At 37.0% G+C, this 27,907-nt stretch overlaps 1 protein-coding gene across 4 annotated transcripts in view; it reads left to right on the forward strand.

Moving 5' to 3' along the window:
- Positions 1-27,907, forward strand: part of ASTN2 (astrotactin 2) — a gene marked incomplete at both ends in the record, with an annotated part of 945,572 nt that overhangs the window by 288,982 nt on the left and 628,683 nt on the right. For all 4 annotated transcript variants that reach the window (XM_080940102.1, XM_080940100.1, XM_080940099.1 and 1 more), the window contains one exon: positions 23,319-23,426. In XM_080940102.1, coding sequence (XP_080796228.1) covers positions 23,319-23,426 — 108 coding nt within the window. The remainder of the gene's footprint in view (positions 1-23,318; positions 23,427-27,907) is intronic.

Here is a 27,907-nt window from a genome sequence, read left to right on the forward strand (position 1 = left end):
GGTCACCACAGTCCTTGCTAACTTACAGTTCTTAAACCAGATATCAATTCTGAGGAATCGAGAGCAGTTTGGGGAAAAAAAAAATTCCTTGTCTAATAAAATCAATATTATTTTCTTTATGTTCCTAGTGAATTTTCTCACTTAACCAAATAGTTGAGTTCCTGAAAAGTATATGTTTGTGGAAGAGATTTAACCAAGTCCATGTGGATCTTATATCAAAAGGGTTTAAAACTTCCCTTCAGCTGATCACCTTTAACTTTTTCTCACTTTTCAGAAGAGTGCCTTTTATCCATTTAGCATTGCATATTGAATATGATGGAGTTGTACATGCATGTGCATGTATGTCTGTATGTGTTTGTCATAGAAGCGACTAAGAGTGTGGTAATAGAAAAAAGAAGATCCTGATAATCCTAAGACTCTAATGTGAAAGAAGGGTAGTGAAGTCATCTGAGTAAGCAATTAATGCTATCAGAAAACTTAACGGAGAAGATGGGGTGGGGCATAATGTTGAGGTTTCAGAACAGCAGGTCTCACATAGGGAGTTTCAGGAGAGGCTTCTCTATGGAGTTAGTGTGAATATAGAGATCTGAAGTGATCCAAAGTGAATTTGAAGGGTCAAGTTTGGAGTTGTGGAGCCCTGTGCCGAGAGATGTCAGGCAGGAGAAACAGCATGTGGTTCTATGGCTTAAAAACCACTGTAGGTTTTGAAGCTCCTTTCTAGATTAATAAGCAGACACTGAAGACTCATAAGCAGGGGTCATAAGTGGCTTGATTTTCATTCGTAATAATTGGTATGGAGGTGATGGTAGAGATGTAGTACCTTGGGGAATGGCAAGACATGCTCAACATAGTTAAACAGAAAAAATGTGGATTTAGCCTGACATCACATCTATGAAGGTGCCAAGCCTGTCTGCATTTAAGGAGAAATGGCAGGGTTCATGGGTGTGTTGGCTCTTCTCTAGGAGAGAGACAAAGAGAGGTTCACTATGATGACCATATTTACCGTGTTATCTTCCTAGTTGAAGCTATACCTGGTGATGAACTTTCTTGACTGGAGCACATAAGCCAGAGAATCTGATTTGAACTCATGTCCAAGAATGGTAACTACTCAGTCTAAGTCTCTTAGCTACACTGAATAATAGTTTACAATCCGTATGGTAAATAGAAACTTCCTTTTTTCAATATAAGAAGAAAAATTAGGAAAATTTAAGGTGTTACACGGTGTGCCCAAAGCCATACAGTAACATGTATATGGCCATACTGCAGATGCTGGGAGTCTTAGCTAGTGAAAATTACCATGCCACTGACATGTAAATTTTTTATGATAATGACTTAATTTTATGCCTAACCCTAGTGGTATAAGGAACAAAAACAGAAGTTATATGTTCTTTTCACATTACAGTGATTTACAAAACAGTGTATGATTGTTTTCTCTTCATGAATATCTGTGTGCCTGGTGCCTTCAGAGGTTAGAAGCAGGCATCAGATGCAATGAGGTCAGGCTTGTGAGCTGTCATGTAGATACTGGAAATCAAGTATAGGTCCTCTGGAAAAGAAGCTAGTGCTCTTCCATGCTGAATCATCATTCCAGAGTCTGTAGTGGAGATTTTAAAAATGGGGCCTACCTGCATCCTTTTCTATCATCCCAAGAAACCATGTGTACCTCTATATGTCTGTGTGTGTGTGTGTGTGTGTGTGTGTGTCTGCATGTGTGTGTCTGTCTGTCTGTCACTCTCTTTCTCTCTTTCTCTCTCTCTTTCTCTCTCTCTGTGTATGTGTGTGTGTCTCTCTCTGCATGTGTGTGTCTGTCTCTCTCTTTCTCTCTCTCTTTCTCTCAGTGTATGTGTGTGTGCTGGATGGGGAGAAGGTTAATTTAACATCCAAGGCATACAAAATTAACCCCAAGATCATTACTAGGTTTGGAAGGAGGTAAACTATGATTTCTGACCTCACAAGATGCTGCTTTCTTGTGAGACAGAAATGAGAAAGAACAGAGGTATAGGTTGGTGCCTGATTTGGGAAAAGAAAAGATAGTCTCAGTGCTCCTAAAATATTTCTCATTGGGATCAACAAGCTAATAACTCAGCTCGGAGTTCTTTGTACTGGGAATTTTGGAAGTGCTTATTGGAGCCTCAATGTGTTTGAATCCAAGGACAGGTAGATCTGTAGTTATCTGAAACTGTAGGAAGCTAGCTGTGCGCCAGCCCACACAAATTGTTGATCTCTGTTGGGGCTGTAAGTTTTTTGCTTCCATGAGTCTTTTTGAGAGGCTACAGGGTCTATGGATCAAACGGAGCTTCTATTGCATCTCCCTCCTAGGAAGAATTAGATGAGGCTGCATGGCCCCTTTGGACCTCGCTGTGGAAAGCACATACTTCTGCTTCTGCCATTCATTTCCATTCAAAGGAGTATGAAGCCCACATGGATGGATGCACAAAACATAGACCCCTGCAATTCAACAGAATATGTGCAAAAGAATAAAAAGTCTGAATTTAAAATGACCAAAGCATTCATGAAGCAAAATTCATTCACCTATTCTCATTCCAAATCTATTATTTTTCCCTACCCTATGTTGAATGCATTTGTGATGAATTTTCAGTACACAAAAACATTCCAAGCTAATGTGGTATACAGAAAAAAAAAAATTCCCCGGTTTCTGGAAAATAGGATTATTTTGCTAAAACTCACAATGTCTGATAAATCACTGAATTGCCTCTCCTCCAATTTTATGCTTGAAATGTAGAGAAGTTAGGACTTTGGTCCCCTGGGATTACCTCTCTGCCCTTAGATAAGAACACAGTGAAGGTGATTTGAGAACAAGTTGTTTTACAATACATACTGATCATATGTTTAACCATGACTCAGTGTGCTCCTCACTCTAATCCATGGTAGTTATGCAATGATTCAGCTCACTGCAGACATTTTGTGGAACTGCTTGGCTCAATGGTAAAGTGCCTCCCTCATAGTTTCAGATCTGGGTTACATCCCTATCACCACAATTGTCTTTGTTTAATATGTAAATTTCTCCAAAGTATAAAGCAAATCTTAGAACAGAGTATCACTCGGTTTCAATTTTAGTTTGATTGCTTTCCGCACAATTCAATAGTATTTTTCTATATCCAATTCTAGCGCCCAAAGGACTAGGTATAAATTATAGAAACTGCATATGTTTAGGTTTTGTGATTTTGCAAGTTTGGGCAAATGTTCCCAGTCAAAAATGTTTCACATTCCTCTATAGGAACCCCCTTGACTTTGGTGAACTTCTATACCACAAGCTTCAGTCCCTTACAGTAGGCAACCACAGAACTGCTATCTGTCACCATGGAGTAGATTTTTCTTTTCTACTGTATGATATACATGCAGGGAAATAGCACATTATACTTTGTGTCTGACATCTTAGCTGCAACACACTGATGGTGACATTCATCTACACAACTGTATGGAGCTGTAGTTCGTTTTCCATGCTAAATGGCTTTGCCGTCTAGAAATTTCCGTTTCATCTGTATACCTCTTGATGGACACTTGAATTCATTCCAAGGTAGAGCTGTTATGAATATATATATATATATATATATATATATATATATATATATATATATATATATATATATAGTACTGTCTGTGGGTGTGTGCTTCTGCTTTTTCTTAAGTAAATAACTAGTCAGGGGATGTCAGGGTCATGAGTGTTTTACAGAAGGTAGGAATTTTGAGCAATTTCCCCCCAAACTAAATGCAAATAAATTCTTATCAGCATTACAAGTTGTTTTATTTTGAATACTTATCAAAGTTGATAATGGAAACTCTAAGCTTCCTGGTGTTTTTAATGATATCACAGTGTGATTTAATTTGCATTTTTCCTATGGCTAAAGTGGCAAAGGTTGTCAACTAGCATACTTTCTTTTATACATTTGAAAAAATTCTTTAGGTAATTCCTTTACTAAATATTTATTGAATTTTTGTGTCTGAGTGATAGAAATCTTATGGAAAAGTATATAATATGGATACAAGTCCTTTAGAAATATGCACATCTATACATTTTCTTCTGTTTGAGACTTAGCTTTCTTTCTGCCTAGTTTTGTCTTGTATTAAGCAAAAATGTTTATATTTGAAAAAAGAGGCCATTAATTTTAAAGACAGCAAAGTGGGGAGTGTCAAAGGATTTAGATAGAAGAAGACAGGAAAGATTTTATAAAAATATTATAATAATAAATTGAAGAATATAATCAAAAGTCTAACTTTACAATTTTTCTTTCATACTTGATACGATTGCTTTTTTTAAAAAAACTGTTTACTATCCTAAGAATCTTTAACGGTTCAACTTTTAGACTTGGATTTATGATAGGTCTTGAGGTGCGATTGTGATTGTTAGGCATGCAGGAACTATGTTGGCTTTTATCAGCTTCTGCATCTGGGTCTCCTTGTAACATGTCAACAAGACTTTCCTCCAACAACTGTGTCAAATGCAACTCTGTATATTTCTGGGCTTCTTGTGTGTTTTGTTGTTGTTGTTGTTGTTTTATCTGTGGGTCTGTTCTTTGGTGATAGCCTGCTGCTCTGCTTCACGTGGGCTTGTGGGAATAGGGAAAGCACACAGTGCAGACTTCTTCAGTTTACGCTAGAACTTCCTTGTCATGGCAGAAGATTTGCACTCCTCTCCACATTGTAGAATCACCCCCAACAACGTCTGTTAAAATGCCTGCTTAAATGATAACCAGGATTCCATGTAACTTTTATAAAAAGTTGGGGTGGCATCTTAAAATACTAAGTATTCAAAACATTTGCACAGTATTATTGTCCATTTTGTTAGATTTTTTAATTCGCTCATTTTACTTTTTAAAGAAGTCAGGCATGCCTTCTACCAAGCACTTCATTAACTCTTTAGACTAGACTTTGCAGCAATGCACATGGAAGTGTTTTGAAACATCATTCTTCCCATGGCCTTTATCAGTCCCCACAACTACCTCTGATACATTTACTTCAAAATTTTCAGCCTTACTCAACACTTACTCAAAGAGTTATTTCATAACTTTTTTTCATAACTACTTGTATACATCTCCAAGAAAATGTAGATTCACTCCTTCATTTCAAATTGTGTATCTTTCCATGTTGAAATGGAAAAACTCAAGGATCTTTGTGTTTCATTGGAGCAGTGACTTTATTGTATCTGTAGATACACAACATGTTTCTGTTGCCTGAGCTTGTATCGTGTCCTAAATTCTGTAAAGTTTGTTCATTGTTCTTTTTGACAGCCTTTTCTTTTCTTTTCTTTTCTCTTTATTCCTTTTGACAGACTCTAGTTTTCTGTCATTAGGGCTTTTGCATTGTCTTTTGGATATCTTAGTTGTGTGCATTTTTAAATATTTTTATCTGTTTCTGCTTCTGACCTTGAAATTGCTGCTATTCTCTCTTTGAATATCTGTTTTTATTTATAAAACAGATTTTTATTTATATCTGTTGCTATTTATTATTATTTATTTTTCTTTTAATTTTTATTTGTTCCTTTAAATGTGGTATGATATTGGGATTCTCGTTGGGACCTAGCTTGCTTTACTAGCATCTGAAACTTTCTAGTGGCTACCTCTAGTTCCCTATTCCCAACTGCTACACATATTTGTTCAGTCTCCTAGCCCACTGCACTTCTTGCCTGTCTCCTTTCCCCCTTTGTCTCCTTCTCCTCCCTCCCTTCTGGGTCCTTCTCTTTCACTACCTCCCATGATTATTTTGTTCCCACTTTTAAGTAGGACTGAAGCATCTAGACATTGGTCTTTATATAATCTCTGAGTTATATCATGGGAGTTCATATATTCTGAACTTTTCCCCAATATGCACTTATCAGTGAGTATACATATCATGTGAGTTATTTTGTGACTGGGTTACTTCACTCACAATGATATTTTTCAGTTCCATCCAGTCACCTGCAAATTTCATGAAGGTTTTAATAGCTGATTAGTACTCCATTGTGTAAATGTACCACATTTTTTCTATCCATTCCTCTGTTGAGGGACACAGTGGGGATGACAGTAGTTGAAATACCCACCAGATGGGGATTAAAAACTTGGTTGAGGCATAAGGCCAACCACCCATCTCAAAAATATTAACTCATAATATTAACTCTTGACTAAAGAAAATTCAAAGACAAAGAGTGGAGCAGAGACTGAAGGACAGGACATACAGAAACTGCTCTACCTAAAGATCCATCCCATATGGAGACACCAAACCCAGATGCTATTAATAAAGCCAAGAAGCATTTGCTGACAGTTTTATATAGCTGTCTCCTAAGAGGTCCTGCCAGAGCTTGACCAATATAGATGGGGATGCTCATAGCCAATCATCAGACTGAGCTTGGGAACCCTAATGCAGGAGTTAGAAAAAGGACTGAAGGATTTGACAGGTTTGCAACCCCATAGGAAGAACAACAATATCAACCAACCAGACACCAAAAAACTCTCAAAAACTAAACCACCAAGAAAAGAGTACATTTAGAGGTTTTAGATGCACGTGTGGCGGAGGATTGCTTTATCTGTCATCAATGGGAGTGAAGGGCCTTGGTCATGTGGAGGCTTGATACTACAGCACAGGGAGATGCTTGAATGCTGAAGCATCCTCACAGTAGCAGGAGATGGAGAAATGGAATGGAGTTTGTGGAGGAAAAACTGAGAAGGGGATAGCATTTTAAATGTTAAACAAATAAAATAACCAATAAAAAGTAAAGAGAATTTTAAAGGAAAAAACTGCGGTTCACACATGTATCTTGATCATCGTCCCTCCTCACTTCTCCATCCAGTTATCTCCTGGAACTCTTGATATATCTTCTTTCAAACTTCATGTCCTCATTTTATATTTATTTGTTCGTTTGCTTATTTAACCCATTAAGTCCAGTTTGTGCTGCCAATATTTGTGCCCTTGTATGATCATCCACTGGGGGATGCCAATCCAACCAATGATCACACTCCTAAAGGAAAGCCATTCTTTCTCCACAAGCAAACATCAACTTGCCCATATCTCTGTACCTAGGTGTGAGGCCTCAAGTGACCCTCTCTGGTCCTTTTAACTAGATTTATTTTTATCATGTCTTGACTGGGTAAACAAAACGACTATGATGGGTTCATGTGTGCAATTGTCATGTCATGTCCAAACCACAGCACTTCCCAGCCTCTCATCTTCTACTCTCCTCTACATTGTAAAGATTCTTCCTCTCTTTTTCTTTCTCTTTTTTTCTCTCTCTCTCTCTTTCCCTTTCTCTCTCTTTTTCTCAATATCTCTGTGGCTCTATCCATATCTATCCATATCTCTACATCTATATATTACATCTAAAGTAGCCACAACTCCTAAATGACAAATGATACTTTCTCCCCAACAGTCATTCACTTGCCATAAAATATTAATATATGCTTCCTGTAATATTTTTACAGTTTTTTTTCATTAAAACCATTGAACGCCTAGTTCATTTCAAGTATAGTGACACCTATCTGATAATTCTGAAACCTATATTCTCTTAAAAAAATATACAACTGTTCTTTCTCTTGGAAATTGGTAAGGTTTTCTGATTCTCTGTATATTTGGTGACTTTAGATTGATTTTGGGGCTATCTTAGCTTATTGTGATAATGGCTCCTATATTTTGTTATATTTCGCCGCAGAATTCTGATGTATTATTTTTTGTTTTGTTTAGCACTGTTAACTTGCCTACGTCCACTTTTTGCTATGGTATGTAGTAGCTCAAATTTTAGGATTTTGTTACATTTAGCTGAGTTTGTGGTACCTGTTTCATACATTTGTTTCCCAGAGATTAGCCAGAGATGTACAGTCTTTGGACTCCCGTTCATGGTCTCTGCTTTTGTCTCCTTATCAAAAAAAATGCATCTACAAGGCCCTCAATCTTCAACATACCACTGCTTAGCGTACTAGTAACCTGGTATGTACATGTGGCTTACCTTTCAATAGATACATTTTGAATGAAGGAAACTCATCCTCTACTTCATCACTGCTTTCTTGATGTTTCTCTTTTCAGAACCAACAAATAGTGTCTTAGCTTTTGATATGAATATATCATCATTATGTATAAGAAGGCATGTGTATTAGTCTTTTATTCCAATGTAACATATGTAAAAGGCAGAATTAACATGTTTAATGTTAATGAATAGTTAATATAGAATTAATGATTTTTGTCCCCCATTCTTAAAAATGCTATGGAAGGATAACTGCTTTTATAGTACTTTTTACCACAAAGCTTATTTCCACATCATTCAGCATTCCCTTTGAGTTGACCATAAAGTGTATTATTTATTTTCTAATATTTACATATAGCATTGCTATATTTATATTGCTGCATAAAATCCCTTCTTATGTATAGGAAAGTTTCTTTAGGGTGATTTCCCAGAAGTAGATCAAGAGAGATGGACATCTTTAAACATTTTTTCTCATGTTGCCAAATTGCTTCCCAAAAGGGTCATACAAATTTATACTGTTCGCAGAAATTTAGAGAAATGACCATTTCATAAAATCCTTGTCAGTATTTGATATTAGTAAAATAAGATCTAACATTTCAAATTCAAAAGAAGAAAATTTATAACCAAAAATTTAGGAACACACGCCCACATAATAATTTATCAGCAAAGAAAGAGCCTGCTAGATATTTTTAAATGAAATAGATACATTGAAGAGAAGATTATGAAAAAAAAAAAAAAAACTAAAGTGGATAACAAATAACCAAAAATAGCTACAAAGACAAAAGACATGGGAAGAATACAGAGAGGAGATATATTTGTATAGAAAATGAAAAGGTAGGAAGAAAAAGTCAAAATCCCTAATGATTTATTCTAAACTTATCAGACCATTTCCAGAGAACTACAACTTGATATTTGTCAATGAATCATGGGTAAAACTGAGGAAAAACTAACAAAAATAATTCAAGCTTTTACATTGCTTTTGGCACAATAAGAATAAGAAAATGATTGCCCCATTGCATTGAATAACTAAAACCTTATTACCAGATAAAAGTATAGAACTAAATTCATTTCGAAACTGTCAAATGTGTCACTTATATCAAGAAAGAAGTCTGAAAACTGGAAGAAGGAACATAAAGATGTCTCATATGAAATGGAATTTCAACATGCATAGAAGTTGAAATTTACATTGATGTCCCTGTATTAATCCTAGTCTCTGAATAAAAGCAAATTGCATTCCAGATGCTAAAATGATTTGAGATATGGTTTTGTTAAGGTGAGAGTGGTTATCATCTTGGATGAGTCAAGACTGGCTGGAAAGCTTCTAAAAATCTATGGAAGGTACTGGAGAGATTGTGTCATGCATAAGTGTGTTTTGCAATCATAACAATCTAGGTTTGGATGCCTGGCATGCATCAGAAAAGGTCAGTATGGACATGTGTCTATTATCCTACCGAAGAGAGATTAGTGGAGAGAGCTATATTTGTTTTACCTGCTAGTAGTTAGCATATATAAAAAAATACTGGGAAGCTCCAAGTTCTGCAGCAGAACCTCTCCTAAAGGAATGAAGTGGAGAGTGATAGAAGACAGGCAATATCTTACAGTCTGCACACTGTCAAGATATCATCTGTCTGTCTGTCTGTCTATCAGTTTATCTATCTATCTATCTATCTATCTATCTATCTATCTATCTATCCACCCACCCATCCACCCATCATCTATCTATCTATCTATCTATCTATCTATCTATCTATCTATCATCTATCAATCTATCTATCATCTATCATGTATCTATCTACATCTCTTTCTATTAGGTATTCATCTATATCTCTATCTACCATCTATCTATATATGTAGCAATGTACTATGTAACATCTATGTATCTATTTATTATCTATTTATATATCTATGTATTTATCATCTCTGTATTTTTGTAGCAATTTGTGCATCTATGTATCTATCATCATCTGTCTGTGTATGCATGTATGTATGTATGTATGTATGTATGTATGTACGTATCTATCTATCTATCTATCTATCTATCTATCTATCTATCTATTTATATATCTATCCCTGAGTTAGGTCTCATTATGTAGCCCAAGCTGGCGTGAAACTTGCTAAATAGATCATGCTGACCTTGAATTCAAAGAGAGCTACTTACAATTTTTGCCAGGGTGCTGTTATTAAAAGCATGTGCCACCACACCTGCTTTATTCTATAGTGTTGCCCAAGACAAATACTCCCTCCAAATATTGTTTTCTTGTAAGAAATATAGGAATGACCACATCAAATTAGTTACACTCTCTTATGTACTTCAATGTGTGTGTATGTTATACATACATACATACATACATACATACATACATACCTACATATATATATGTGTGTGTTTGTATATACATATATACATACATACACACACATGCACTCACACACACAAACACACACACACACACACACACACACACACACACACACACACACACACACATATATATATATATGCCCCTAGGTTTTCCACTTGTCATTTGGTAGGCACTGAGTAACTTTGAGTTCTGGCTCTTCATATTTACTTAATACATACAGGATATAATGTTATGAAAAATAACATCAGAAAATGCAAGATCAAGCAGATTGCAGGAGGCATCCTTACAGACCAGAACAAACTATTGAAATATTCAGATATAATTTGACAGTATAAACTATTCTTTACTTTGTTATAGAAAAACAAAGTCTACACATATATGACAGGGAAAGACCTTCTGTGTTTGGAGTACATGTGAACGAAAGAATTAAGGGTATATTGAATGTAAGTCGGGTGTCTGCCCCTCTACTTCTCCTGCAAATGTCTGGTAGTATGATTATGTCTCATCCACAAGACCAGCAGCTAGTAGCTCATTTCTCTTGTACAGGTCAGATCACACATGTGACCATGCTTGAATACAGTGCTATGGAGGATGGTAGGGGATATATGGGGTGACCACTCACATAGTAGATTGGGTTATGTGCATAGATCTTTGCCAGAGAGCATCTTTACAATATGAATCAGAGACTTAAACTAAGTCAATACTGTTTTGCATAGGAACTATTTTTTTATGTATAATTCACATGGCTATTAAGAAAAAGGTTTTCTAACCCAATGGAGGGTCAGCAGATAGATCATCCATCCTCTGGGGTGACAGAATAAACTCCATGCTCTTTGTTTGTTTATTTGTTTGTTTGTTGTTGTTTGTGGTGGTGGTAGTGGTATATGTGTGTGCATGTGTGTGCGTGTCTGTGCGTGTGTGTGTGTGTGTGTGTGTGTGTGTGTGTGTGTGTGTTTGCTTTGGTGTTGGCCTAATTTCTGTTTTGTTTAGTTTTGAAAACAGAGTTTCTTAGCATAGTCTCTGCTCTTCTGTAGAACAGGGTAGTGTGAACTCACAGAGATCCTCCTGCTCTGAGTACCACAACCTCCCAGCAAGTCCAGGAATTTTATCTTACTAGGGGTGGGGGAGTTGTTGTTTTCAGAGGTGGTGGTGGTAGTGGTGGTAGTTCTTTGTTTTGATTTTTAGTTTTAGGTTTTCCTGTCTTTGTTTTTCTTTTCTGTAAAGAAAAAGGAAGAATCATATGTTGGGTGGATAGGGATAATCTAGAAAGAACTGGAGCAAGGGAAAACATGATCAAAATATTTTGAATAGAAAAATGTTTTAAGACAAATATTTCAAAGGCTAGAACCTTATTTCAGTGGTAGAATGCTGACAGAGCTTGACAGAGGCCCTGGATTTAATCTCCAGAAACATTTTAAAATAATTAAACATGTAGGCACTATGTTGTTCATAAAATAATGAGGTATAAATTAAATTATATTAGAGATAAATATTAATACAAATTCAAATATTGATGACTTTCATCTTTATTTTTATTACATATGTGGTCTATTCTTATTTCCCCTGAAGGTGGGAATGGTGAACACAAAGAAAAATTATTATTTAAACAAAATAATATTAACTATTCTTAATATTTTGTTGGTGTACATGTTTGTATCAAAGATATTAATGTGTAGATCTAGATATGAACACAGAGAAGTACACATACATTGTATAGATAGAAACTATACAGTAGAGAAATGCTAGGTTAATAATTGGATCCCAATACATAGTTTAAACACAAGTATTTACTCAGATACCTTTTATAAAATTCACAGGATATACTCAAGTCATTAAATAATGGTAAACATTGTATAACATATGCATAAAATTGTGGTTCAATACATAAAAAAGGGGAAATAATAGTGCTTGACTTGGTTGCTATGTTTTTTCTTTTTTCTTTTTTTCTGTATTATGATTTTTGTAAAATAAATTGTAATTCCAAATGTCTTATATTGATAAGTATGTTGAAAGAGTTGAAGCAATAATTACTCATGTTTATTGTGGGTTGAAAGATTTTGATCACACTCACTAGCTGTCTTCTCAAGGGCTATGATATGGAATAATGGAGCGAACTAACAGAGCCTCAAATCTCCCCTTCTAAACAATTACCTCATTACAGAGCTCACTTTGAATCCAATTTCCATTTTACCAGTTAATGTGCATATGACCTTGAATCAGCCATTTGTAGTATCTCAGACTTTATTCTCATCATTCAAATGAAGTTACAATGCTGACCTCACCAAATCATTGTAAGGGACAGATGCATCCTTATTTTGAGAAATGGAATTAAAAGTGCTAAGTATTATTTAGTGTTTGCTGGACGTTAACTTTTTTTTCATTTATTTATCATCTTAGTAACAAAGCAGACCTAGCTCATGTGTCTCTGGAAACTGAATTTATCATTCCATGGCACATGAGCATGGCTTGAAAATACTCAGAGTATCCTTATAAAACTAGATACAGTATTTTTCCTACTAACTTACTCTGCAAAATATACCATCCTGAACTTCATGCCTTAATAGGTCAGGCTTTTTCTTGTAGATCCCAAAAATTGAGAGCTCATCAGAGATAATGGAGTTAAAAAAAAAACTGATTTTATCAAAAATAAAAGAGGCATGCATTGTATCCTCTCCATGATAACCAGATTACATCTAGCTAAAAATTTGTATAAGAGGTGGTTTAGACACAGTTAGAAGAAGCATTCTCCATATTTTGGTACCAGAGATAACTGAATTATTTCAACAGTTGGTCTCTGGCTTGTTAATGACACCTCCATGTGGCTCTGCCTCTGACAGTGCAAGAGCAGGTTTCCAAAGAGACAACACATAGAACTCCTGTGTTCCTAGAGAACGGAGTAGCTATGTTGCCTTTTAGATGAGCACTACAGATCTCTCCTACATGCTGCCACAGTTACATGCACTCCAGGCTAATGCAGAAGATCATTGTAGAGTTAGAGCTAAATCAAGAGACTTTACCTGTGACGTGAGCCAGAAGAGACCAAAAGCCAGACAGAAAAACAGAAAGTAGAATGGGAGATTTTGTATCAGACTGCCTTGGACAACACACTCTTCCCCTGTTTATCACTGGGATGGTTTAGAAGAGAATATTTTATTTTAACTAAACAATGGGTTACGTTTTATTGAGGAGTTTTTGTACTGTTCAAGGATGAAATTTGACAATAAATTGAGGTGTTCTTTCCTAAAAGCTGGGAAATCTCTTCCTGGGATGTTCATACAAAAGTAGAGGTCAAATCACAAAATTGGTTCAAACTGTTGTAAGAACAAGAAATCATTATATAAAAATGAATGTAACTTTCATTTTTTTCTATAACCAAATGTTTTCACTTACTGTAAGAAAATTATGGAATATGAATGACTAAGAATGGGGAGAATTTTAAATACCTCATATTTTTAACCACTGAAAATATTCAACTATCTGTAACTCTTCACTTTGTTTCCTCAAATACTAGTGTGCACTTTCATACTTAACATATATATTTTAAAATTATAATTACTTTGTATTCTAGGTTTTATACTACAGTTTATAGCTGTATAAACATCCAATTATGATATTTTTTACTTTCTTCTTTTGTCTGATTGATTCTTCTCTTCAGAGATGATTTTACTATGAATCACTGGATGGTCTTACATTTCTAGAACCTTCTCCTTAATTCTCCAAAGCACTGTGATAAACAAAATTTATACATTTTGAAATAAGATGAATTTGTCTTTAGGGTTGGGCCTTTGACTTGGTAGCAGATAATTTACCTAGCTTGAATGAGGCTTTCTGTGAAATTCCTAGTACCATAAAATACATATGTGTGTATTTGTTTCTATTCTATACATAATAATATTAATATTGTGACAGCAACTATATAAAATTCCTCTTTGTATGTTTTCTCTGTACACTTTTGTGCACAGAAAATTTTATCTGTCAGTATAGATTTATGTCACAAGGTTTTAATGATCTCATGAAGCTGTGCTTTAGCATTAAGCTGTAATTTTAATGTCTTCTATAAATGTGTATATTTCCATTTTTTATGAAATTATAAAATCATGTTTAATTGTATTTTATTATAAATATATTTCACCATAAAAATTAATTTTAAAATTCAACATGGGCCACAGATGTGCTGCAGCATCTTCTGGGAATTTAGATAAACCAGTTTCTGAATGTGGCTCTTACAGTTTACCTATTTGATTCCCTTACTTTGGCTAAGAACTATAGCTACTCTTGCCTGATAGCATCTGAGACCTAAGTTCATGTGTAGTCATCTCTACAGTGTTCTGGGAAGTGTGTATGGCATATAACACTAATGTCAAAATAGCTCCAAGTATAAGCTAGATGAGGTATTCATTCAGAAAAAAAAATGTTTGCCATGTAAGCATGAAGGCCCGAATTTAATCTCCAGCACCTACCTAAGAAATGCTACATGTGACAATACATGTTGGGGCTCACTGATTTGCCAATCTAATTGGTGATCTCCAGGCCACAGTGAATTCTTGTCTCAAAATAAATAGTTGAAATTACTGTAGATCACACTCAAGATAGTCCTTCTTCTTGCATACGCACACATAAGTCCACAGTGTTTTGTTTAGGTTTTATTGTAAACTAGATACAATCTCTAGTTACCTGGAGTGAAAAGTCAACAACTAAGAGTTCCCAAAATCAAACTGACCATATCTGTGAGATATCGCATTGACTGAGGAATAACACGGGAGTCTCAAATTTACTCTGGATATTATAATTCCAAGGTAGATGGGCCTTTTCTACTTCAAAAAACTAGCTGAGCATAAACCAGTGATTGAGCCAATAAGTAGAATTCCCCTATGGATTCAACTTTAGATTCCTGACTTGAGTTTATGATCTGACTTCTTTCAGTAATAAATCATATCCTTAAAAAGTCAAAAGAAATAAACCCTCACTTTACCTAAATTGCTTTTGGTCAATTGTTTTGTAGAAGCTACTAAAAATGAGCAAACTATAACTTGAACACACATACAGACAGACAGACAGATGCACACACACACACACACACACACATATACATACACACATACACACACACACACACACACACACACACACACACCAACACAAACACAAAAACAAAAACACACACCATCAATAAAAATATATCTAAATGCTGAATGCATGGGAACATCTGTGGCTTAGGTCCAGAACTGGGAGTAATTGCTACTTGTGTGTTTCAGGGGACATAGAAAGTTATAATGGTTTCTGTCCTCCACCCATGACTGCCACCATTTATAATCTCAGGATGGTTGGGGTGTCAGATGGGTTTTTGCATTCCTTAGACACATATTTCTCTATTTGGTTCATTTTGGGGCAATCTAAAAGTACAATATCATTGTCATCCACTTGTGGAAGACATGGAGCCTGAATAATTTAACATGTCACCACCATCCATCATGATAGCAAGAGTGGGGGTTAGAGTGTGGAAAGGCTTTTCAGAAGCTGACAGAGGAGGTCTGTAGACAGAACAGCCCTGGCACAAAAGTCTGAGAGGTTCACAAAGAACATCATTCTACCTCTCATAGACCAGCAAGGACCTTGTGTTCCCTTGCTTTCTCCATAGTATTACCTCTAAAGTCAAACCTCTAAACACTTATAAATATCTCCACCTCCTTATGGGAAAAATTTGTAAAAATAATCTCTAGGCAGAGTTTTGATCATCCCAAGAAAGTCATGCCCACAATAGATCAGCTGTTTCCCCCACAAACCTGACTTGAAAAATTCAAGTGGGATCTGTCTCTTTGGTTGGCAGCGTTATCGATGACTAGAAGAATGTTTGATAGTGTTCTTGCTTAGTAAATAGCTTTTCGGTTAATTTGTAAATGAACAAGTTATGTACCTACTATCATTTGAAGTGACTGCTAGGTCTAGAAGAGCTGAGGTTATCCTCTTTATTCCAAGTACTAGGATGAGACCGAAGAAGTCTGGGGTCTTGGACCACTTCAAGGAAGCTGAGCACCACCTCAGCTCTTCATTCCCAGCTCACCTCCTTTCCTTTTCCACATCCATTCTGCTTCATATCCACCATCAGTCTAGTGATGTTACAAAGCAGAGAGGCATTTAAAAGATTTCACATATTTAACTAGAAAAACCTACATAATAATAGTCATTTTAATGTGCTCAGTTCAGTGACATTTCACAAATGTTTAAGTCTATGTAATCCTTACCCCTATCTAGTTCCAAGTGTTCTTGTCACCCCAAACATAAATAAATAGTCATTAAGCGTCTTTGCCATTCTCACCAATGGAAACTTCAAGTCTATAATGTTCTTTGCTTTTGGTTGGATCTTCCATGGATGGTTTATTTAGCCTGTATCTTACTACTTGTGACCTTTTATATTCAACTTCTTTCATTTAGCAGTGTTGGTGAGGTCTATCAGCATGATTTAACATGTCAGAATTTATCACATGTCAGTAATATTTCATTGGCTATACTGCATTTTCTTTATTCATTTTTTGCTACTACCTTTGAGCTTTGTAGAAGTTACAGGTAGGATTGCCCATACGTAATTATTTGTTTAAATATCTTTCTGTGCTTAGTGTCACATGCCTTGAGATAAAATTCTTGAATTGTGTAGTAAATGTGTTTTAAAATTTCCAAAATGCTTTCCATAGCAGCTGCCCCATTTTTATCTACTGCCAGTGTATGCACACTTTAACCTTTGCTTTTGTAAACTGTTTTTCTGAAGACCACACTTATTGACATCATAACCTGACATCAATGATTTTTTTATTTTGATTTCCTCAAATATAATAAAATTGAGCATGATTTTCATGAGAACAAGGAATTCAAATAGACTAAAACCAATTTGAAAGCCAAGTAAGATCTGCTATCTATAGCCCCCATGGTCTGGTGAAATTCTGAATGTTAGTTTATTTGTCACAAAAGTTAGAAAGTACTTTTGCTTGTCAGACCTTGGGTGAAGAAAAATTTACTCTCACATGTAAAATGCCTTGAATAGCACTCTTTGTCCTGTGGTATGTTTCTGGGATAACATCCTGATGGCTATATCTAGACTATTCAGAAACAAGAATCAGGGGCTCTAGGAGTATGGGCAGAACTCATAAGATTTGAGAGGTAGATCACCAGTTTTTTTCAAGTCTCTAAGTGGAAATACCAGAGCAACCCTAAGTAATTAATGGCCCTAGCTTAAGGCACTAAATGATCAATTTTATATCAAAACAGCAGCAGTGGGAGCCCTTTACCATCCATCTGAATCACCTCTGAGTCAGTCCACAATTGGCATCTCACCTGTTCAGATTATATGGACTCTCAATGGATATATTCCTTGGCTAGCTGACTCCTTTCCAGAATGTCACCATGGAAGACTGACTACCCATGCATCAGCTTTTTCTTTTCTCCCAATACATTCAAGTAAAAATTAAGAAAAAGTACCCCTACTCTCAAGCTTTTGTTCTCCGTTCTAATTACTTATATGTAACATAACACTGTACCTATAATGACCATGTGATCTGACAGTCAAACATGAATTCTGAGGGGTGAAAATTGTGGGCCAAGTTCACACAGTGAATGAGTAACACACTATTATAACTCATATTGGATGCCAATAAATTAATTTTCTTATACTGATATCTATAACCTCTCAAGGCTCATGAATGAAACCATTATGAAACTAGAGCCTAAGAGTCTTGAGAGCCAGGACTAAGAGTATTGCTATTTATTGGGATCTTATCTTAACCTTTTTTAATGTAATACTCCTATAAAAATGAATGATCTTTGCAACCTGTGGCTTATTCATTTTTCCCCTGTGCCAGGTTCTAACTCTAATAGAATTGGTTGTACAAGTGCCTACAGAAATATTTTCTCCCAAGTAGTGAGTACATAAAATACAGGTTGTCTATATGAAAATGTATTGCATACATGGCAGGCATATATACTCAGTTTTGAAGACTTATTATAGAGAAATAGATAAGATATTGAAAGACATTGCAATGCTAAGTTTTATTTAGTTACATTTGGAAAATATATTTCCTCATATATTTGTTGAAATGTATCCTGAATATGAAATAAATTCAATCATTTTTTACGATGTTATTCTTTATTTACTTCTACTTTGTGTGTACTAATTGTACTAATGTTTGTCAAACTTATGTCTGTGTAACATGTGTGTTCCATGCCCACTGAGGTCATAAGATGGCACTGGATGAATAGAGTCACAGATGTTTGTGAGCCACTTTCTGGATGCTGGGAATTAAAGAACAATATTATGGGAGAATTGCCAGTTCTTGAAACCACTGAGCCATCTCTCCAGCCTTCATTCTTATCTTTTGAAGAATGTCTTCTTTTTAATTTTTTTTACTTAGTCTTTTCTTATACATTACAATCCAACCACAGTTTGGAGTTTTATATATCAAAGACACCTCCCAGTTTTCCTCCCCACTTCCCCTCTTCCTCAGAGTGACTTCTCTGTTTTCTTTCGGCAAAGAGAGGAATATCAATCTGCCAGGAATGTCAACCAAAAGTGGTGTAACAAGTCTCAATGTGACTAGCCTCATTCAAGGCTGTTTGAGCAATTCACTAAGAGAAACAGTACAATACAGGCAAGAGAGTCAGAGACACCTACATTCCCACTGTTGGGAGTTCCACAAGAGCACCAATGCTTAGACTTCCATATGTGGTTTACATTATATTTCTACTAGAAAGGCTGCAGAGCGAGTAAATTGCTGAAACTCGGTTTCCCCTCTGAAAGTACGTTCTTTAATTCTGCAGAAGGGAGGTGGGAGTCAGAGGGAGTTTGAGTATGAAGAGTGACTATTATCCCTCCTGGTTTACAAGGTGTGTGTTTTGTGTTCTGAGGCATATGGAAGGATGGATAACTGCTAATATCTTTATAAGCTGATTAGAGTTTTGGGGAGTTACACTTGCAAACCTCAGAGGGGAAGCTGGAAAGAGTAAAAATATGGTCCTATGATAGGATGCTGGAAAAGACTTGCTAATCTAAAGTGCTTAGTGTGTGGGTTCCTTTCACACATACAGATGTTCCCAAAAGTGAGTATGCCTTCAATTCTCTCTGGAAAATAATTTCAGTAGATGAAAAGTTCTACTTTTTTTCCCACCAACTTCTTCTTTCTTCATTTCCCTTTTTGTTTTGTCTTTATAACAGTAAAAGTATTTTGATGATAACTTTTTGAATCCTGCCATCCAGGGACCTTCTGATGTTCAGCTATGTCCAGAAATCTATAGGATCCTTAGCAGCTCCTTCTCAAAGCTTTTTGAGAGTCTATTTCATTTGTTAGAGCTAGGGTCTCCTACTGCCTCCAAGTCCTGGTATTATTTCCTGTTGAATTGAGGATATGTCCTCTCAGGTCATGTGTAATAATACATCTTGTATTCAAGGTCATTTGAGGCGAGCCTTGTACTTCTTAAGTCATAAGAATGCTATATTTAATAGCCTAGTGGTAGATCACTTACTTCTGCAACACTTATGAGACCCAGGGTTCCATCTTCACCAATACCAAAAAGACAAGAAAAAGAAAATGCTTTCTTCATCAACAGGAGGAGAGGCCCATGCTTCTGTCAAGGCTTGATGCCCCAGTGTAGGGAAATAAAGGGAAGGGAGTGGGTGGCTGGGAGAGCACCCTCATGGAAGCAGGGAGAAGAGAGATTGGATAGGGGGACTCTGAAGGGGAAATAGAAAAGAGAATAGCATTTGAAACGTAAATAAAAATATCCAATTTAAAAAGAAGAAAGAAAAATGTTCTGTTAAGAGAGGAACAAGAGAACAAGTGTCTGTCCTTCAGCTTTGTTGACCATTACACTGAAAAACAGTGCTATGTCCTATGGCTGGCAGTCAGTTCTCTTTTCTGAAGTTTAGTTGCTTCATCTGTAAAGTAGACAGTATAATTCCACCCTCCTATGAGGTCAATGACTTTGGTGGGAGGTAAGAAATTCTCATCACACGGGACTTGATGCCTTGATAATTGTCCAGTACTGTTTTTGAAGGTGTACTGTTGTGTTATTTCAAGGATACTGGCTCTGTTAGGGTTACTATTGCTGCAATGAAGCACCATGACAAAAAAAGCTAGTTGGGAAAGAAAAAAAATATATTTGGTTTGTACATTCATGTTTTAGTCCATCATTTAGAGAAGCCAGGACAAGAACTGAAACAGCTAGAACATGGAGTTAGGAGCTGATTGAGAAGCCATGGATGAATATTGATTACTCATGGCTTCCTCAGCCTGTCTTCTTACAGAGCCCAGGGCCACCAACCCAGAGACAATATAACCTACAATGGATTTGTCCTTTTCTGTCAAACTCTAACTAATAATATGCGCTAAAGGCTTGCCTATGGCTAAGTCTTATAGGGGCATTTTCTTAATTAAGGTTTCCTCCTCTCAGATGACTTTAACATGTATCAAGTTGACATAAAATTATTAAGTACAGAGGCCAATTTGAATACTAGAGACATCATATTTAGAACAAAACCTGAACACTAAAGAAAAACTCTCCTAGTTTGAACCTAGGTCCCTTCCAGCAATTAGCTTTGACCCAGCACATCCTTGCTTCTTTATTTCGTGTGGTCCTTCCTTAACTCTCAACATAGCCTAAAATTATTTGAAAGGATGTTCTCAGTTAAAAAATTATCTTCATCAGATTCATTGTCTGTAAATGTGTATGTGCATGGTTGTCATGATTGTTAACTGATGCAGTAGGGGTCAGCATACTGTGGGTGGTACCATTCCCTAAGCTGGTGATACTATGAAGAAGTTACCTGAACTAGAACAGGACAACAAGTGGGCCAGGAAGCAACTTTCCTCCATATCTTAGCTTCAAATTCCTTCATGGATTCCTGGCACAACATTTTTCAGTGATGAACTAAAACCTGTAAATTGAAATAAATCCTTTTTTGGGCTGAATTGTCAAAGAGTTTGATCACAGACATGAAAATCAAACTAGAATAATTACCTAGATTGTTAATTACATTTCCCTTAATGACTATATTCCCATGAGGACATCATGCTGTCATGTATACAAATCTTGCAGCAACAGTGCTGAAATGAATAAAATTATAATGCCATGCAGTGAATAGGGTATCTGCAAGGGTAATGTCAGGATAGTGAATGTCATTTCAAATCCCTTACCCAAGGAAATTACAGAGCCAAAACCTTTAGTGAATTGAATAACTTTTTTCTCTAATCTATATTGCTTTTTTTTCCTTAGGTAGAATATTCAAAAAGTAGTGGGTTCCATCATGTTTGATTCAAACCATACAAAAGATTTATGGGGAAAAGTAGCCTCCCTCTTTCCTCATTCTCCAATAACCCTATTCTCTATGGAAAAATACTATTTTTACCAAATTATTGAGTCTCACTGAAAATAGTCTATTATTTGTACAACTATAGTAAAATTCTTTAATAAAACCCTTCTTTCTCCCTGCCCACCCACACCATGCTCCAGAGTTTTGCCCTCCTTGATCCTTCTCTAGGTATAGAATTCTTCAGTGTCTTAATCTAGATCTTTCAATAGCATATTCTTAAAATAAAGGCAAATACACAAAACAATCTAAAAGTAGTACCAGGCATAATGCACGCATGTAGTCCCAGCACTTGGGAGGTAGGAAGGGTGGATAAAGACTTAAGGCAAGAATGAACAACTGAAATGAGACCATCTCAAAGCCCTGACTTGATTCTGTTGTCACTCACGAGCTCACTCCTTAACAACTAAACAAAGAGTAAAAAAATGCAAAGCACAAAAACACAGAGATAAAAATGTTAACCCCTGAACTTTCTCCCTTAGACTTAAAGATTATTAGTGTTTGGTCACCGTTCTTTGAGTAATCAAACTCTTCATAGCTGACAAATCATGGTTCTTCTCTCCTGCATGTTCCTCTAAATTCAACTCTGTAGCCTTTCTCTTATGCATCCCCATTTCCCATCCACTCAGTATCTGTCCCTTTCCCATCCCGTACCTGTACTTCCACGTCATTTCCTGCTGATCACTCAGCCTGGCACACATTCCACTACCTGGGTGCTTAGAGTATCCTTTCTGGTTCACACACATAACCAAATTCACATTTGTTCTCTGGGAACTTCTGTGAATATATAAAGGATGCACCACACCCCATCACCCCTTAGTGGTGTACTCAAATCTTTCATTGTGTGGCATGAGCACCTCACTGCTAGTCATTCCTGAGTTTGAGGTTGTGTGTCTGTATGCACCCACCTCCCAGACCTCACAAGGCAGCTCTTGGAAACTCCTTTTTAAAAAAAAAAAAAATCCAAAGCACCATCTATCTTTCAAACCATGCATTAAATCCTCTCTCCTCCATAAAGCTTTCCTAGGTCCTCCATGTTAAAATGAATTGCTCTTCCCCATATTCCTAGCATCTCCTTGTGTGGAAAACATAGGCCATGAATTTGGTTTAAGGCTCCTAAGGATCCCATTTGTCCTCCTGACTAGCTTATGATACCTTGTCTGGTAAGGGCTGGGAGGCATTTATCTTTGGGTCTCTGTGTCTGGCTTTAAGCCTGGCAGATCCTGAGCCTGTGATTGAAATGAATCTGAAATTAAGTGACCTGGAGAATTTTATTTTTAGAGTTAATCTCATCTCATGTAGCAATAGTAGGTTCTCATTATTTAGTACACACTGTGAACCTCTTTCTTTGCAAGTCATATTTCTTCAAAGCAAATCCACAAGGTTTAGTCACTGCCCTTGTTTTTGAAACACCTGAGAACTCATAAAGGTGAAATGGCACCTCAAGGTTACATCCTTTGGAAGCTGTTGAACCACGATTAGAACCCAGATCTGCCTCCCTGCCATGCCCAAGTTCTTCCATTCATCATGTAAACTCTCGTGTCACTGGGGATCATCAGGATAAGCCCAGGGAGAAATCTGTGGGTCTTCAGGATGGCTAAGGGATTTAACTAGTTTCTAGAGTACTCCAAGACTGATTGATGGTGCTTCTCTGCAGGGGGAATCAGCTTTGGGAGAAGCAAGGGGACATCAGGCTCAGAAGCAGATGACGAAACACAGCTGACGTTCTACACAGAGCAGTACCGCAGTCGCCGCCGCAGCAAAGGTAATTGCGTCCTTGGGAGATTTCCAGAGCTGTCATCTTTCAACACATTTAGGATCCTCAGAGCTGATCACGCTACTGACCTTTAATCTTTCCTTTTCTGCTCTGTTTTGTATTTCCTGCCCTACATCATTCCCCAAAACACTTAGAGACAATTTTTCTTAGATGCATATATATTGAAATTTCAGTATAGGAAACGAAATAATCACATTGAAAGGAAACTAGTGCTCAAAATAAATCAGATTTAGGTTAGATGTGTGCTGTGTAATTTGAACCACAGTGTAGGGCAGTTTTTAACATGAGCTAGCAATTTAACTCTGCATTTCTTTGCAGTAAAATTGTAAAGTAAAAAAAAAAAATGTGTAAGTGCTGTGGGATAGAATTAAGCATTTGTCCATAATGATTTTTCCTTGGATATGAGTGTTCTGTCCTTGGTTCCTGTCAAGGAGGCATCATGTGACCTACTAAAGAGTGCCTTTGACATTTATTTATCACAGTGACACTCAGTGTAAGGGATAACAAAATGCTGAAGCAAGAGTCATGACAGGGATGTACCTGCAGCTGAAGTTCATAGTTCTCTTATGAATCCGCAGGATATACAACACAACACTGTATTTTGAAAGAACTTGTATAAAAGCAAATCCTCCTGTCTGAGTCATAGCTAAGGATGGGGAACTAGTAAATGTGCAGTGGTGTTTGTATAAGAGACCCTTGGCTGTAAACATACACTAAGTGCCAATGTGTAACACAGATTGTCATGCTTTGACCACTCAATGAAAGGGGGGTTCTATGTCACAGGGAAGGCATGTCTGTCACCTTGTACTGGCTGTCATTGTGAGAACTACGGTTAATCATTAATATTGATGGGTTATGGATATGTCAAAATTTCTTCCCTCTACCACACAGAAAGGAACTGAAGTATTGCCTGAGCCAGGAACATTTATTTGTTCATGGTAGATTTTGGATAGCAATGCCATGAATCACATACCTTTGGTACCGTTTTGCCTTTGGGAAAGTTATTTATACTCCATCATCTGTAGAATGGGCCTTGTAATGGCTATAATTGCTGTTAAGGTTGGGTCTTGATTTTTTATCACATTGTATACAAAGTCATTACAGTACTTGGTATAAGAGAAAAATGGCAGTGGACATTTTTAATATCACTTAAGTTCTTATTACTTTGACTCTTGTCGCCCTACCCCTAGTACCTATCATGAAAAAAGGTGCCATATACAAAGCACTCCAATGGACAAATCCCCTTGGGAGAATTTTCAGCCTCTACAGCCTTCAAATAATAGGACCTGCTTCTAAGTTCATCTCATGCAATGGCTTTCTGGGATCTATTGTATTGTAGATTTACAGGCTGGTAATCAATGATTCCTGACCTCCCTCAGTCCACAGCCAAAATTAGAACAAGGAAATGGTGGGTTTCCTCAGCAGGACTGGGCTATTTATAGCTAATTGGAAAAGCATCAATCACTGAGCATGCAGTCTATACCTTGAAGTTAAACTGAAAAAAAATAAAAGCAAAGGCAAGCAACAGGATTGGGATAAAAGATTTGGCACACAGCCCCAGACACTCCCAAAGGCCTATCTGTATCCTTTGAATAGAGTGAGCAATGCAGATGTGGTATCTTATTTCTACTTCTCTAGCCCTGCTTGCCAAAGCAGTGCCAAAGCAGCTTCCTCCTTCTTGCTTGTCATTTGTTTCCCACTAATATCATACTCTTTTTCCTGCATTTCTGGTTTCTGCTGCACATATCTCTTCCTTTGCAGGATTCTGTGTTAACCTGAGGTCTACTCAGTTCTTTTATCTCGCTGTGTTCTTCTCTGTTCCCTCTGTCTCCATCTACTGCCATATTTTCTTCCTTCTTTTCTTATCTCTCTTCTCACTCTGTTTTACTTCTCTTTATTTCCTGCTCTTTACTTCAACTATTTCCTACTCTTTCTTTCTGTTCTCCCTCTCCTTCCATACATACCACATAGATACATGCATACATACATACAAACATACATGCAAACATGCATACATACATGCATACATACATACATACATACATACATACATACATACATACACGCCACAGCCAGTGCTACAAGCAACAACCACATAAAGATAAAACTAAGGAAAAGTTTTAAACACTTTCACCTTGTAGAGGTTGTACAATATAAAAATGTGAAACTACTTGGCAAGGAAAAATATAAAGAGAAAGATGCAGTGAGGAGGAGAACCAAAAGAGGAGAGAAATTTGTTAGACTGTGAGTAGGGAGTAGACTTCCCTCCCCTTTGTGCTGGATCACAAGCTGGTGGAACTGCTGTTTGCAGTGTGTTGTTGATTATGCACTTGACCTTGATAAGGCTGTCTTTCTTGTTGCTATTCCTGACGCTTCTACGGCTGATATTTTGTTGAAGACATGAAGTTGATCAGGTCATGGAAAGGCCTCTCTTCCAGACATGTGCACTTAGATCCAATTCTTCAGGTGTTACAGTTCTGCACGGAAGTGCCAAGGTCTCTCCTGCTCTTCTTAGACTAAAGGAGGTGATGAGTGTGCAGAACACACAGTATTATCATTGGGAAAATACACAGCCCCAAACTGAACCAAGACATATCTGAGAGTCCTCCATGATGCCAGAATAACAGAAAGCAGTGTTAAGAACTTGGGTTTGGGGATCCCTGAGCTCAAATTCCAGCACAGACACTTACTGTTGTCATCTTAACGTGAGGCTTGTGCACCCCAGTGCATTTTTCCATGACCTGTAAAATAAGGAAAGGAGGATATAAGACTAACAGTTTAGAAGAATGATCTAGAGATCAAAATTGATTAAAATCTATTTTTAAAATGTAAGCAGATTTTAGCATGAAGTAAAGATACTGAAACAGAGTTAAAATACCGAGGAGGACCAATATGTGTCTAAGGGTGTCAGGAATCTCACATCAAGTGGAAAGTCACTATTTGACATTAGTTAAGATCCACCTGTCCTGGCACCCATTATCTAGAACATGAAACAATATCAGGGAAGGCAGGAGCTGATGAAATCCTCTCTTAGAGATCCCTTCTCTTTGTGCTAAGCATCAGTGAATCTTTTAAACATTTTGCTTCAGGCTCTGTCTCATTTGAATCCTTTGCCCGAGATTTTCCCATGTACTGTTTCTCAAGGGTGTGTGTGAGGACCACAGTGATGTCTTCAGCTACCTAGGTGCTCACTTTCCTCTTTCCCTGCATCCCAGTACTCTTCCTATCTCCATGGCTGCCATTCAAACTCCTCTTCAGCAAATGCAGTGAGTCAGCTGTTCCCTGAGGTCTGCCCAGGAGTATGTGAGCCACTCTGGCTTGGGAGCAAAAGCTGAAGTATAAGGAACTTAAGGAGAAAGTGATAAAAATATGAGGGAAGGCAAATCCCTGTGCTGTAGGAAACAGCTCTCTCGTAGCATTTGGGATTCCATATTAACTTACTCTACCTTCTTTGTATCCATTCAAAAATAAAACCTGTGCTGTCTTTTCCAAATCACGAAGCAGGTGGCATTTGACTAGTGACATCTTTGAAGTGCCCAGAAAAAAAAAAAAAAAAAAGATCTCTGGGTCTCTTTGAGGACAAAAGGACCAGTGGGTTCCAGTGGTTGCTTTTATTTTGCACTTAAGATTTTAAAAAGAAATAGGCCACACATCCATCTCCAAGCTCAAACCAGTGATTTATTTGATGTTGTTGTTTGTTTACTTGTTTGTATTTTTCCACAGATTTCCCAAGGCCTTTTACTCAATTGACGTACATCACCCCTTTCTAATATTCCTGCCTCAGGCTAGAAAAACCTTCACACACAACTCTATCCCAGAATGTCCTCTGCTGTGATTGCTGTCAATTTCTCTGACATCTCCACTTTGATGGCATTTTCTACAAAGCCACCCTACACCACTGATAGTTTTCCTTTCTTATTCTTTAGCAGACCCTGTGGTGTTCTCCACGATATAGATGTCATCACCATAATATTTTGACATGTACTCAGGTGTTTCAGAGTAAATTTATGTCCTCCACAGACTTGGAGACTTCGTGATGATAAGAACACAGTGTCCAACCTGCTGCCTCTAGCAGCAAAAGCTGGCATGAGCCACAATGGACCAAGTTGGAATGGATGGATGATACAGAAAGTAAATGAGAGAATAACACAGTGAATGATGTGATTATGAACTGTACATCCTGGCTGTTACATTCCTCTGTGTTTCTCATTTATGCTCCACTCCTACTTCTGACAATTGGTTACCCTAATCTCTTTCTTTCCCCTTTCTGCTTCTGGTGAGTGAAATTGAAATCCTAACCCTCCCTCTTGTCCACTTCATTTCACGAGAGAGAACTATGCCTAAGATTGATGCGAACACTTAAGTATTGATGTTGAAAGGTGAACTCTCTAATCGTGTTCTTTAAACAAAGTTAGGATAAAGCCATTCTGAGGGGATATACTGAGGCCCGAGACTCTGTGATAGAACAG

Source organism: Micromys minutus (genome assembly GCF_963924665.1).
Source record: "Micromys minutus genome assembly, chromosome: 28".
NCBI classification, from domain to species: Eukaryota; Metazoa; Chordata; class Mammalia; order Rodentia; family Muridae; genus Micromys; species Micromys minutus.